This window comes from Schistocerca gregaria, chromosome 3 (assembly GCF_023897955.1).
Source record: "Schistocerca gregaria isolate iqSchGreg1 chromosome 3, iqSchGreg1.2, whole genome shotgun sequence".
In the NCBI taxonomy this organism is placed as follows: Eukaryota; Metazoa; Arthropoda; class Insecta; order Orthoptera; family Acrididae; genus Schistocerca; species Schistocerca gregaria.
Genome location: NC_064922.1, coordinates 104,383,641 through 104,398,167, shown reverse-complemented (window position 1 = coordinate 104,398,167; position 14,527 = coordinate 104,383,641). Strand labels below are relative to the sequence as shown.

Sequence of the window (14,527 nt, the reverse complement as noted above, 5' to 3'; positions counted from 1 at the left end):
CGGGTGTACACCTGTCCTTTTTTTCCCCTAAGGGAAGTCTTTCCGCTCCCGGGTTGGAATGACTCCTTACCCTCTCCCTTAAAACCCACATCCTTTCATTTTTCCCTCTCCTTCCTTCCTTCCTGACGAAGCAACTGCCAGTTGCGAAAGCTCGTAATTCTGTGTATGTGTTTGTGTGTTTTGTTTTGTTCATGTGCCTGTCTGCCGGCGCTTTCCCGCTTGGTAAGTCTTGGAATCTTTGTTTTTAATATATTTTTCCCATGTGGAAGTTTCTTTCTGTTTTATATATATATATATATATATATATATATATATATTAAAAACAAAGATGTATGTGTATGTAGGTGTATGTGCGGATGGATATGTGTGTGTGTGTGTGTGCGAGTGTACACCTGTCCTTTTTTTCCCCTAAGGGAAGTCTTTCCGCTCCCGGGATTGGAATGACTCCTTACCCTCTCCCTTAAAACCCACATCCTTTCATTTTTCCCTCTCCTTCCCTCTTTCCTGACGAAGCAACTGCCAGTTGCGAAAGCTCGTAATTCTGTGTGTGTGTTTGTGTGTTTTGTTCATGTGCCTGTCTGCCGGCGCTTTCCCGCTTGGTAAGTCTTGGAATCTTTGTTTTTAATATATTTTTCCCATGTGGAAGTTTCTTTCTGTTTTATAAAACAAAGATTCCAAGACTTACCAAGCGGGAAAACGCCGGCAGACAGGCACAAGAACAAAACACACAAACACACACACAGAATTACTGGCTTTCACAACCGATGGTTGCTGCTTCAGGAAGGAGAGGGAAAGACGAAAGGATGCCTGTCCGCCGGCGTTTTCCCACTTGGTATATATAGTGAACAATAATGGTTCTACAACACTTCCCTGGAGTGGTTCCGTATCAGTTCTCTCCAAGGCACCATAAATTATGTGGCAGAAGGTCGGGAATGAGTTTATTCCATTCACAGATAATGTGATGGAACAGTAACTGACAATATTTTCCTAATTTTATCATCAATATCATTACAGCAGACATTTATGAGAAGAAATAATTTTTTTAAGTTCATTACACAAATACACTCTCAGAATCTTATAAATACACACAATACACATTTCTTGCCAGAACCTCTTCTCACTGTAGATTGGTGGGCATTTAAGGGACATTCTCATGCGAACAAAACAAGGCTGTTGATAACATAGCGCTCCCCTCAGAATTTTTTCTATACTTTCTTTCAACCCAAGAAATACAGAAATCGCATCCAAGACAAAATTTCCATACTTCAAACTGCAGAAAGTGTGTAATATCGAAGTTCTAGTTCCATTTAAACTTTAAGTAACAATGGCAATTAAAGTAGTAGGATTCATATATTATTGTGCCTTGCGGCCAGCCTAGAACTAATATGACACCAATGCAACATCAAATGTTACAATAATATTATTCGTTTTAATGGAATGGAGTTTTTGATACACCACTGCTGTGAAACTCTTGCTTCAGTGAGGGCTAAAACTGATTCTGAAAAGAGTATAACGCAGTCAAGAGGAAGAGATATGCCACGATAAGGGACTCTGACTCGCCAAAATGTTGCCATCCTTAAGCTAACTAGTAACCCCATACAATGCACACAGTTCAATTATTTGAGTTTCTGTTCATTCGAACTGGCTATGGTGCAAGCTTAGTGGTGATACCAAAGCCAATGATTTGAAATCGTGGGTGAATTTTGCTGACGGATGACTTTTCATTTAGGTGGTTCAGTGAAGAAATAAAATGTTGATTGGTAGTCCTATCCAAAAGCACACTCAATGCATGTGTATTCCATCCAAACATCACATTATTGGCTTCAGTGATGTAATGTTTTTTGAGACCATAGTTTTGTGGGAAGGCAGTCAAATTGACATCTGTGCACTACACAATGATATCACAGAACTTTCTTGCTGAAGAACTACATCTTTATGAAACTGATATTCAGAAATAAAATGGTTTCAGTAACATGGGGTGGGCAGCAACAACTCCATGTCACCTAATAATCTGAACCACAGCAAAGGATCTCCACAGGAGGGGACTTTCGGTGGCCTGCAGATTCTCCTTATATCACAAGGGAAACTCCCAGTTGCACTCCACTCAGATTTAGTGGGAAGATGTCCCAATGGATAACTCATCAAAAACTGAACAAAGACCAAGCATGAAAACAGGAATAAGGTGTAATTAACTGTGAAAAAAGAAGTGAAATAGAAACCACGAATGGTCCAAGGTCAAGATTTGCAACATCAAGCGAGTTTAAATACTTAAGGTGTTGTGGTTCTGTGGTCATGGTGTTGCACTGCGAAGGAGGAGATCCATGTTCAAATCTCCCTCGCACCCCATATCCCCCCCCCCCTTCCTCCTCCAAATTATGAACTGTCTGTCCAGTCATTGACATGTCTGTTCACTGTATTCAAATTTGTGTCTGTGTCGTGTGTCACAGCGAGTTGTAAGGAAGGGACCTAAAGACATAACAATCTCCTATGTGTTCTACACAGGTAACACATGACATGACTCTTTTGTTTTAAGGTTGGAATAACCTCCTCTGCTTACATTGGTTGACTTACTAAGTACAACTTTCTGCATTCTTTTCAATGGATATGGCATTATGCACTGGTTATCTATACCATCAGTCCCAGAAGACCTCAGTTTATCCAGAAGAATATTATGATTCTAAAATGTGCCGTAAACAGGTCACAGTAAATACCAACTGGTGCTATCTTGTTATTCAATGCTTGTAAAATCTGGTGAGTAAATGTGTAAACAGAATTCTCAGTTGAGCTACTCTTGTGAAATACAAACTGTAATTTGCTGAAGATATTACAGTTGCTAAGGTGGGATACTATTCTAGAAAACATGTCCTTCTCAAAAATTTTGGAGAATGATGTCAGTAATGGAATGGGTAAGAAGTTATTGACATCTCTCCTATCACCTCTCTTACAGAGGGGTTTAACTATGGCACATTTCAGTCTCTCTGGAAAAATACCATGAGTCATTACACATGTCAGAAAAGATGATGATTATTATATGGGAACAGACATTTAGTATTGTATTAGAAACACCATCAACTCCACATGAGCTTTTACTTTTGACAGAATATATAATTTTCTTAATTTCAGAAGAAGAAGTTGGTGAGACATCCATATGATTGAATTTTATGTAAGTTGCTTGTGGATGATGCTGTTGTATACAGAGAAGTAACAAGATCACTAATTGCAGCATATCAAAGGTACTGGGAGGAGTTTGTGTCCAGTGTTATTTATAGTATAATGACCACATAAAACTAATTGCTGGAAAGACAGAAGCTACACTGAGATTCACAAGTGGCTCCTAAAGAAATGACATGCACACACAAAAAAAGGAAGCGTACATAGGCCTATTTCACTCAGTAAGAACTTTGAAATCTCCCTTTTCTCGTGTATGCATTTTATTTCTTTAGGAGCCACTTGTGAATCTCAGTCTGGCTTCTGAAATTCTTACTACGTAAAATTAATAGAGGCAACATATCGTATCCAAATAGGAGAAGTGAGTTTCATTGTGTGTTCATTTGGTGAGCATGACAGCATCAAAATTCCAGTGGCAGACAATGTAACAGAGGAACTGTGAATTATGAAAAGATTTACTGTTCACAGTAGAAGAATGTGTGCCCCAAGGAAAGTCATATAACATGTTCCATTCTCCCACCAACACCTCACTGCATAATTATGGTGATAAAACCAGAGAAATTTGAAGCTAATACAGAATTTTACCACAGGAATAAGAAATCTTTGTCACACACAGTACAGATAATCTGAGATAGAGATGTAGATGATTCTTTAAAAATTGTCCTGAATAGTAAAAAATATCTTTGTATAAGTTATGCTCCCTGTTCTATTAAGGAATGTTGCACACTCGTTAAAACAGTGGATCTGTATTTGTAAATATATGATTCCAAACCCCCATTCAGCAAATCTGATTTATGTTCTATGGATTCCCCAAACCATTTCATGTATATGTCGATTGAGCACAATGTAGGAAGACAGAGGGGTGTGTGTGTGTGTGTGTGTGTGTGTGTGTGTGTGTGTGTGCGGATATGTGCATGTTCATTTTGTTCCTACAAGCTTGAACAAGGAAATTCATTCCGAAAGCTAGCAAAGCTCTGTTGTTTGTGTACCTATTGACAACGCAGCGTTTCTGCCTTTTGGTGAGTCATCTCCTTTATTCCTCAATAATTCATAATTCTAAACCAGAACTTACCATACTTTATTAATTCATCTACTAATCTTTCAAAAACATAAGTAGGAAGCAAACTAACATAGCTAAATAACACAATCAGTGCAACACACTATTTACCCAGCCTGTGGCTCAGGAACATTGAAGCGCTTGCAGAGCAAACTCGTTGGTTTCCAGACACAGCGCTCTCTGGTGAGCTTGCCAAACATCTTTGCCTTCGCTGCAGATACACATGCTGGGATTTCTTCTTGCAAAACATCAGCACCAGGAACAGAGGCTGGGACAAATCGGTCATTCATGGCTGCCTCCAGTTTGGCCACACGCTCAAATTCTGCCACTTCTTGCTCCCGCTGCCACTCTGTCATATCCAATGGCTGGCATTTTGCAAAATCAGCTGAAAATAAATCATAGTCTATATCTTTTGAAATGATCAAGAATGTTAAATCGGTGGAATTCAACAAAGATGTTCAAAGCTATGTTCAATTGCTTTTCTTGTTTAGTTTTGGACTAACTCACCACTCAAATAACATCACTATGTACCATTACTCTGTACAGGATGTACACAGGGTGGATTAGAAGACGGAAGGGTTCATCATCTTCATATTGAAGATGCCATACCATTATTCTATTGGAATGAACTAAAAAAATTACAAGAAACCTAAATGGGGCAGAACAGAAAGTATGGTTCATCCAGGTTTAAATCCAATGTCCTACCTGTAGTTTCATTTAAATGATTAATTATTCATCACACTTTCAAAGTCAAGTCTTCATACTTACATACAGGCATGTGTCCACCAGCAACTAACTTCTGCAAGCATTTGCTAAGGCATCTACATTACAGCAAATGTTTACTCCTGAAAGTCCCTTCACCACATGTTAATTTCAGGAACTTGTTGCATGTACTTGAAGTTAAGTTAGTATTAAGAAAACAGTCTTAAGCACATTGACGGTTTTCTTAATACTAAGTTAATTTATATTAATCGCTGTCACTCCACAACCATGTTGTCCAAACTTCTACTTGAATAAGTGTTTCCATTACAGCAGAATCACGAGGCGGCCAAGTGGAAGTTTATCGTGTCATGGTTAAAAACAGAGTAGCCGCTACCATTACTGCATTATTATTATTATTATTATTATTATTATTATTATTATTATTATTGAAGAAAAATAGTTACTAAAATCCAGATTAGGAAAAAACAAAATGTTTGGTTGAAGTAATGGATATAGAGGGTATGGAGGCATACATATTTAAGTTATCAAGAATCACTACTGAATGAAATAAAATCGGGGGGCTTCACTCAGACTGAAGAGTTTCTGAGAATGTTGTACGTTAGTTTCGAATCTCTCTCATCTATTGTTCAATAAAAGATTCAAAAACAGGATACAAAAATGCAGCAAGCTTTACCACCAAGAGATGGCCTTTTCATTACTCTTTGATTTTTGCAAACAGTATTTATTACTAATATAATATATTTATGTTTAGTCTGACCTTAAACAATCCAGTAAAATTTAAAGACATCTCTATTGCCATTCTACTTCCTCACCTGGTGAAACTTGGTTGTGGTGGGCGATTATGTTTGTTTCGTGATTCTAATGCACTGACATTTTCATACTGATAGTCAACACAAAAATTTCTGTGAGTTTGAGAAAAACTTCCAGCAAATGGTAAGTTCTTGCAGCAAGATGCAAGAAACTGTTTCCACTAACTTGCGGAAGCTACTTCTGTGAGTTGATAAATCACACGGACGTTGACTTGCTAGGAGTTTTTCCACATCAAACAATTTGCAGAAGTAGATTCTGCAAGCAATGTGCAGAAGTTTATTACCTAGTGGACATGCACTTAAGCAGTAAAAAATTATGGTGAAAGAAAAATTCACCATAAAGAATCAACCAAAAAGAAACAACCTTTTTATATATTAGTGCAAATTACTAACAAATAGCACCCTAAAAATAAATACGGGAAATAAGAAATGTGATTGGTCTTACACTAGTAATGACAATGAAATTGCAATGAAATGAATACCCCTAGTTGCATACAGGCGTTGATATTAATCAACGGGGACAGTTGAAAATGTGTGCCCCGACTGGAACTCGAACCCAGGATCTCCTGCTTACATGGCAGACATTCTATCCATCTGAGTCACCAAGGACAGAGAGGATAGTGCAACTGCAGGGACTTAGCTCTGGCAAGACTCCTGTGAGACCCACATTCTCAACTTATTGTCCCGCACTATATTAATAGTGCCCCTGCCTATTATACTCATTACTCGCGGCTTTTTGCCAATTCCTGTAAGAGTTCGGACACTGTTTGTGTATCTGCACAGAAGAAAATAGTCAAATGGCTGGTGAGCCTTAACTATATATGAAGATGGTAACTGTTCTTTTGGACATGTCCTGTATGCAGCTAGGGGCATTCATTTCATTGTAATTTCACTCTAACGAGCTGCATGGTCACCGATGTTATTTGTTCTTTCGGACATGTCAGAAAGAACAGATACCATCTTATATAAAAGTAGTATTTGTGATGCTAACATTTAAATTCTGAAAAAGTGACACACAAACGTTGAAACTCTGTTCTGAGGTAATGAGAATATGATATCCATATAGACAAGATATGTTTTTGAGTATTTTCATGTGCTTGAAAACATGTATTTCTTACAATTTTTGTAAGTTATGAGTGTTGTGGATAACTTGTTTTGTAGTAAACCAGCATTTGTGACTTAGTCACTGTAAATAACGAACATATTGTGCCACATTGGTTTTCTCTTTAACATAGATGTATATTGTCTGCATTATCATAAATTAATGCTATTGTCAAATTTGTTAGTGAACTTAATCTTAATCTTCAGACCTATGAATTAAAGGAGAATAAGCACACTTAGCTTAGAGTTATTTGTTTACTGCCCTGTAAAATATTGCAGCAGCACAATGCACCTCCACTCTGTATGTTGTCCTCCGTCACGGGATAATTTAATTGCTGTTCATAAGGAGCTAGAAATTACTCTAACTACTGTCAGCCAATTGAAAGTTGCCGCGAATGGTGTGTTGGAAGGGCAGCCAAGAGTCATGTACCAGAGATACAAGTTACCTCAAGTATTATACTCTTCACTGGCTAATGTCTTTCCTGCAGTAAGTACAGGATCTATCACTACTTGTCATTTGACTGTAAAGGCGTTAGTGATAGGTTTAGGCATCCTGTACAGAGGAGACAGGAACCAAACCAGGGATATCTCAGAATGGTACACCCATCCCCCAATCAACAATTCTGAGGCACTGTCTTCCACCAAGCCAGTGAGATTTACTTCACCTATTGGGAAACATGCTGCATACCGTGTCAAGAGCAGTGGTCTATTTATCGTAAGCACTTCAAACATGCAGCAAATAATGTTGCACCTCAGGGAAATGGCATCAAGGGATGGGAAGGAACATGAACACTCAGTCCTTTTTTAACATGTTAAAGAGGCTAGGCAGACACAGAGGGATCAGCGTGCAACCAGCAGCAGATATGGCGGTTATTGGGACAAATGATGCCTGTTGACTGCGCTCTGAGATCGTATTTGGATCATTCCAGTAACTGGCAAAGAAGGTTGAGAATACCAGCCTTGCTCATGGTGTTTCAATGAAGTTCACAATTTGTAGCACTGTCAACAGAACAAACCATTGGACTGTTATTGTGAGTCACTCCATGGCTATCACACCCATTATAATAAGTTGTTTTCTAAACTTAATAAAGTTTGTTGTGTCGGTCATCGTTCTCTTGTGGAATAAGAATACACTAGCTGTGAGTAGGACCATCTCTTCATGTGTTTTTCATTGGGCAGTTGCTTTTTGTATTTTTTTTTTCTTTTTTTTTCAGGGAGTCTCTGACTCAAACACTGATGCAACAACAGAAGGCCCTCATAATGGTCATACAACCCATGCAACAGGCTTTTCCGCCATTGTTTTCCACAAATTCACCTCTGGTTCCACTTCCTCCTCAGTTCCCACCATTCGATGAGCTGATGTACAAACAGTACCTATGGCAACATTTTCATTATTTCCACATCACGGATGCTACGGTATTTTGTGCACTGTTTTTGTCAGGGATTTCTCTCACCTTGTATTAGGTGCTGCACCAAAGGCCCTGCTGCAGGAATGTTCCTCACTGGTCTGTGTTGCAGTCTGAAGAAGTTCAAATTTTTCCAACCATCTCTTGGGTACAGAATGAGAATTTTCACTCTGCAGTGGAGTGTGCGCGGATATAAAACTTGCTGGCAGATTAAAACTATGTGCTGGAACGAGACTCGAACTCAGGACCTTTGCCTTTCACAGGCAAGTGCTCTACCATCTGAGCTACCCAAGCACAACTCACGACCCGTCCTCACAGCTTCAATTCTGTCAGTACCTGGTCTTCTACCTCCCAAATTTCACAGAAGCTCTTCTGCAAACCTTGCAGAACTAGCACTCCTGGAAGAAAGAATATTGCGAAGACATGGCTTAGCAACAGCCTGTGGGATGTTTCCAGAATGAAATTTTTACTCTGCAGTGGAGTGTGCACTGATATGAAACTTCCTGGCAGATTAAAACTGGAAACATCCCCCAGGCTGTGGCAAAGCCATGTCCCCGCAATATTCTTTCTTCCAGGAGTGCTAGTTCTGCAAGGTTTGCAGTAGAGCTTCTGTGAAGTTTGGAAGGTAGGAGACAAGGTACTGGCATAATTGGAGCTGTCAGGATTGGTCGTGAGTCGTGCTTGGGTAGATCAGATGGTAGAGCACTTGCCTGCGAAAGGCAAAGGTCCTGAGTTAGAGTCTCGGTCCGGCACACGGTTTTAATTTGCCAGGAAGTTTCATCTCTTGGGTATCTTGGCCACATCATCTCAAGGCAGTATGCCCGACCCATGGAGAGTTTTCTCAGGGTTATTACAGACCTGCCTGCATCCCTTGTCATTGCATCAACTGCAGGCTTTTTTTTTTTTTTAAGGTAAAATTGCCTATTACCATTGGTTCACTATTGGGATATCCACTATCACGCACCTACTGCATCTCCTTCTACGTAAAAGTGCTCCCTATGTTTGGCTACCAGAATGCAACCAGGGCTCCACCACACAGAAGATATGCCTGTGGTCAGAACCGTGTCTAGCTATCTTTGATCCCAACAAAAAAAATCACGTTTTTTTTGTATGGCACTAAATTCAAACTAATTTCAGACCACCATTTTGTTATTTAGTGCATCTGCCCAAGTCACCAATAAGGCAGCTCACAAGTTGCTGGGTGGGCCTTGTTGCTCTCCAAACACAGCTACGACATACATTTTCACCCCACATCGAGCCTAAGGATGTCTTATGCCTCTTGCCCATTGGCCCAGACCCTGAGTTCAATCAGGAGGAACTTGTGTGTCTTCATCTGGATGTCTGCTACCGCCAAACAGTAGACAGTTTTCTGACCACTAGTGTTCGAATTGCCAAGGCAACAGTGGCCAACCCCATCCTCAGGCAAGTAGTCTGCCTTGTACAACAGAGTTGGACTTCTTGAACTCCACACTGCTCATTTGATCTGCATCGCAACTGCTTTGTCTTCTGCCATCATCTCCCATGCTTAGATGGTGTCCTCCTCATCTCCATGGACAATGCAGCTCTCCGAGTGGTCATTCCCAGGAGTTTGCAGTGGGAGGTTTTACAGATGTTAAATGAGAGGCACTAACGTGTTCCCTGCACCAAAGCCTTGGTTCACAGTCATGTTTATTGGCCCAGCACTGACTGAGAACTGGAACACAGCTGCTGCATATCTCCACTGTGCTAGTCAACAGGCAGCTCTCAGGTCATTGTTCTCTCTGTGGCCCGTAGTGAACAGATATGGCTGATTGTCACTGGCATGTTTCCCATGGTCTGGTCCCCCCCCCCCAGCCACTACTGATATCCCATTCAAACTATTTCCAAGATTTTATCTGTGGAAGGTCTTCCAGCCATGCTCATTTCTGACAATCGACACCAGTTCCTGTCTCAGGTGTTTCATGATTTCTGTGTGTGGTCAAGCATTTGCAATGTTTGCTTCTCTCCCTTTCACCCACAAGCTAACAAAGAGGCTAGGCATGTGGTTCATACCTTCAAGATCCAGATGAAAAAATGCCTACAAGACTCCACTGACTTCACTGCCAAAGAGGCATTAAATTTTTTTCTGACGGCCTACTGGGTGACTCCTATTTGTTCCCATAGCCCTACACAGCTTATCCACGGGCACCAGCCAAGGACGCTGCTCCGTCTCCCCCATCCTATATCTCGCCCACCGTCGCTCTCCAGCATATCAGGTTTTAGACTGAGGATGGTAGTGTTGGTATTTGGTTTTAGTTGGTGCCCCTGCTAGCTACCAGCAATGATCGTATGCCGGAACAGCCACTGCATACACCGTGCGGACAGGGAAGAGTGAGGTCAAGTGCCATCAAAATCAGCTCTGTATCCAGGTGAGCAGCGCCCACTTCCCCCCCTCCTATCTCAGCCGCAATACCCCCTTTTTAGTACCCTGGTCACTGAGTACCGCATACCCACAAGGGTTCCAGCCTCCTCTTTCGTCTGCAGCAGTACCTCCACCCAAAGAGCCTATGTCTCCTGCAACAGCTCCAGTGGTGCGCCAGCCAAAGTGCATACTCCTCGTTGGTTGAATGTCACAAGAGCAGCCTCCACCTGTGGCAGTGTCACCTCCACCTTCCACACCACTGCTGGACATTGCCATGAATCCCAACTTGTAGTGGCCATTGTCAGTCCTGTCATCTTGTGTTCTGACAGAGGAGTGTTGGAGTTCTCCTCACACTGGCCACTTTCGCCCATATCCCCAGATCTCCGCTAACTGGGGATTGATTGTGCCTCTCACATTCAGGGCCTCCATGGATGTGGATATCATCTCAACATTGTGGCAGCCAGTGGTATCAGCAACCACCCAAGGGGGTGGTTGATTAGTGGGAGGGGACAAAACATTGAGGTCGTAAGTCCCATTGGATCAGGGAAGGATGGGGAAAGTAGTCAGCTGTGCCATTTCAAGAGAACCATCCCGACATTTGCCTGAAGTGATTTAGAAAAACCTAAGAAAATTTAAATGAGTATGGCCGGATGTGGGTTTGAACTGTTCTCCCTCCCAAATGAGAATCAGTGTGCGAACCATTGCAACACTTCGCTCAGTCCCCCAAGGGACGAGAGGTGTACTGACCAACATACATCCATACTGTAGATCCTGGTGCGCAACCATAGGGAACACCGCACAAGTCAGCAGATGCAGCTAAAAGTTCGACAACTATCAGAGGCTGCCACTTGTGGATGTGGGCGCAGCCTCTCATCAGTGCACTCTATCGTTTGGCCAACAGCTTCTTGAGATGGGCCTGGCCAGCCCTGACACAGTTACATGTTCACCTCTGCATATGTGTTACCAGACTGTTATTGTGAGCCATCCTGTGGCTAATGTACCCATTATAATAAGTTGTTTTCTAGACTTTATCAAGTTTGTTATGTCAAGCCATCATGTGATGTTCTCTTGTGGGATTAGAACAGTTAATAGATAAAGAGATGCTGAATGAAAATATGTTTAAATGTCAGGAGAGCAGTGTATGAAGCCTCCAATGAGAGCCACAGCTGGATATTATCATGAGATCTCTTACAGAATCTGAAAAATTCTGCTCATATATAAATGCTGTTAGTGGCATCAAGTTAGTGTCTAGGTACTCATGGATGAGGCAGGAACTGAAATCGAGAGTAACAAAGCAAAAGCAGACATACTGAATTCTGTTTTCAAAATTTCGAAAACCCGAGAGTAATTCTCCAACTTAATTCTTGTATCACTGCAAAGATGAGTAGTGGCACTGATAAACAACTGAAGTCACTAAATTTGAACAAAGCTCCAGGACCTAATGGAATCCCTATTAGATTTTATACTGAGTTAGCCCCCATTTTAACCACAATACCTCAAACAAAAAACGGTGCCCAGTGGTTGGAAGAAAGCACAGGTCATATCCCTCTAAAGTAATGAAGCAGAACTGCTTCACATAACTACCATGTACTATCATGGACATCAGTTTGTTGCAAAATCTTAGAACATATTCTGAGTGCAAATGTAAAAGATATTTCAAAAAGAATGACCACCTGCATGCGAGCCAGTATGGATTCTGGAAACATCAATCATTTGAAATGCAACTCATATTTTTCTCACAAGAGATACTGAAACCCATGGACCAAGGCAGGAAAACAAATACAGCGTTTCTTGACTTCCAAGAAGCATTTGACGCAGTACCACAAATATGTTTCTTACCAAAAGTATAATCATTTGGTACAGCAATTGAGGTTTGTGACAAGATTGATGATTTCTTTGTGGAAAGTGCACAGCACATTATCTTGGATTGAGAGTCAATGACAGATGTAGAAGTAATTTAGGTGTGCCCCATGGAAGTGTGTTGGGACCCTTGCTGTTCATGTTGTATATCAATGGCCTTGTAGACACCATTAGTAGTAACCTTGAGACTTTTAGCAGATAATGCAGTTACCTATAATGAAGTACTGCCTGAAGTAAGCTGTCCAAATATTCAGTCAGATCTCGATAAGGTTTCAAAGTAATGCAAAGATTGGCAACTCACTCTGCGTTCAGAAGAGTAAAACTGTGCACTTCTTAAAATTAAAAAATGCCAACTCATACAAATACCTGGCTGTATTAATTTGTATGGATACAAAATGAAACAATCACACTGTCTCATAGTTAAAACACGTGGCAGACTGTAGTTCAGTGGTAGCATACTAGGGAAATGCAATTAGTTTCCAATGGAGATTGCTAACAAAACACTCCTGGGACCGATCTTAGAATATGGCAGAAGTGTGTGGGACCTATACCAAACAGGACTAACAATGGATATTAGACATATACAGAGAAGAGCAGCACAAATGGTCACAGGTTTGTTTTACCCATAGAAGAGCGTAATGAAGATGTTGAAAGAACTGAACTAACAGACTTTTAAAGACAGATGCAGACTACCTCGTGAAAGCCTATTTAGAAAATTTCAAGAATCAGCTCTCAGTGATGAATCTAGAAATATACTACCGTGCCCTACACATCGCTCCTGCAGGGATTGCGAAGACAATATTACACCAATTACAGCGTGCATAGAGGTATTTAAGCAATTATTCTTTCCACTCTCCATGTTGTTGTTGTTGTTGTTGTTGTTGTTGTTGTGGTCTTCAGTCCTGAGACTAGTTTGATGCAGCTCTCCATGCTACCCTATCCTGTGCAAGCTTCTTCATCTTCCAGTACTTACGGCAACCTACATCCTTCTGAATCTGCTTAGTGTATTCATCTCTTGGTCTCCCTCTACAATTTTTACCCTCCACGCTGCGCTCCAATGCTAAATTTGTGATCCCTTGATGCCTCAGAACATGTCCTACTAACCGGTCCCTTCTTTTTGTCAAGTTGTGCCACGAACTCCTCTTCTCCCCAATTCTATTCAATACTTCATCATTAGTTATGTGATCTACCCATCTAATCTTCAGCATTCTTCTGTAACACCAAATTTCGAAAGCTTCCATTCTCTTCTTGTCCAAACTATTTATTGTCCATGTTTCACTTCCATACATGGCTACACTCCATACAAATACTTTCAGAAACGACTTCCTGACACTTAAATCTATACTCAATGTTAACAAATTTCTCTTCTTCAGAAACGCTTTCCTTGCCATTGCCAGTCTACATTTTATACCTTCTCTACTTCGACCATCATCAGTTACTTTGCTCCCCAAATAGCAAAACTCCTTTACTACTTTATGTGTCTCATTTCCTAATCTAATTCCCTCAGCATCACCCGACTTAATTTGACTACATTCCATTATCCTCATTTTGCTTTTGTTGATGTTCATCTTATATCCTCCTTTCAAGACACTGTGCATTCCGTTCAACTGCTCTTCCAAGTCCTTTGCTGTCTCTGATAGAATTACAATGTCATCGGCAACCTCAAAGTTTTTATTTCTTCTCCATGGATTTTAATACCAATTCTGAATTTTTCTTTTGTTTCTTTTACTGCTTGCTCAATATACAGATTGAATAACATCGGAGAGAGACTACAACCCTGTCTCACTCCCTTCCCAACCACTGCTTCCCTTTCATGCCCCTTGACTCTTATAACTGCCATCTGGTTTCTTTACAAAAATACAGTAAGGAAAACGTCGCCATTTTAAGTATTTAAAACAACACTCATTCTCGCCGCTGGCGGTAAAATTCCATCTGCTGTACGGTGCTGCCATCTCTGAGACGTATTGACAATGAACGTGGCCTCATTTTAAAACAATGGGCATGTTTCTATCTCTTTCCAGTC

General features: G+C 40.8%; 1 protein-coding gene across 1 annotated transcript in view; it reads right to left on the bottom strand.

The window, feature by feature from the left end:
* Window positions 1-14,527, bottom strand: part of LOC126354083 (G patch domain-containing protein 1 homolog) — a 47,506-nt gene that overhangs the window by 11,433 nt on the left and 21,546 nt on the right. Inside the window, exon 6 of the mRNA XM_050003463.1 lies at window positions 4,337-4,610. Coding sequence (XP_049859420.1) covers window positions 4,337-4,610 — 274 coding nt within the window. The remainder of the gene's footprint in view (window positions 1-4,336; window positions 4,611-14,527) is intronic.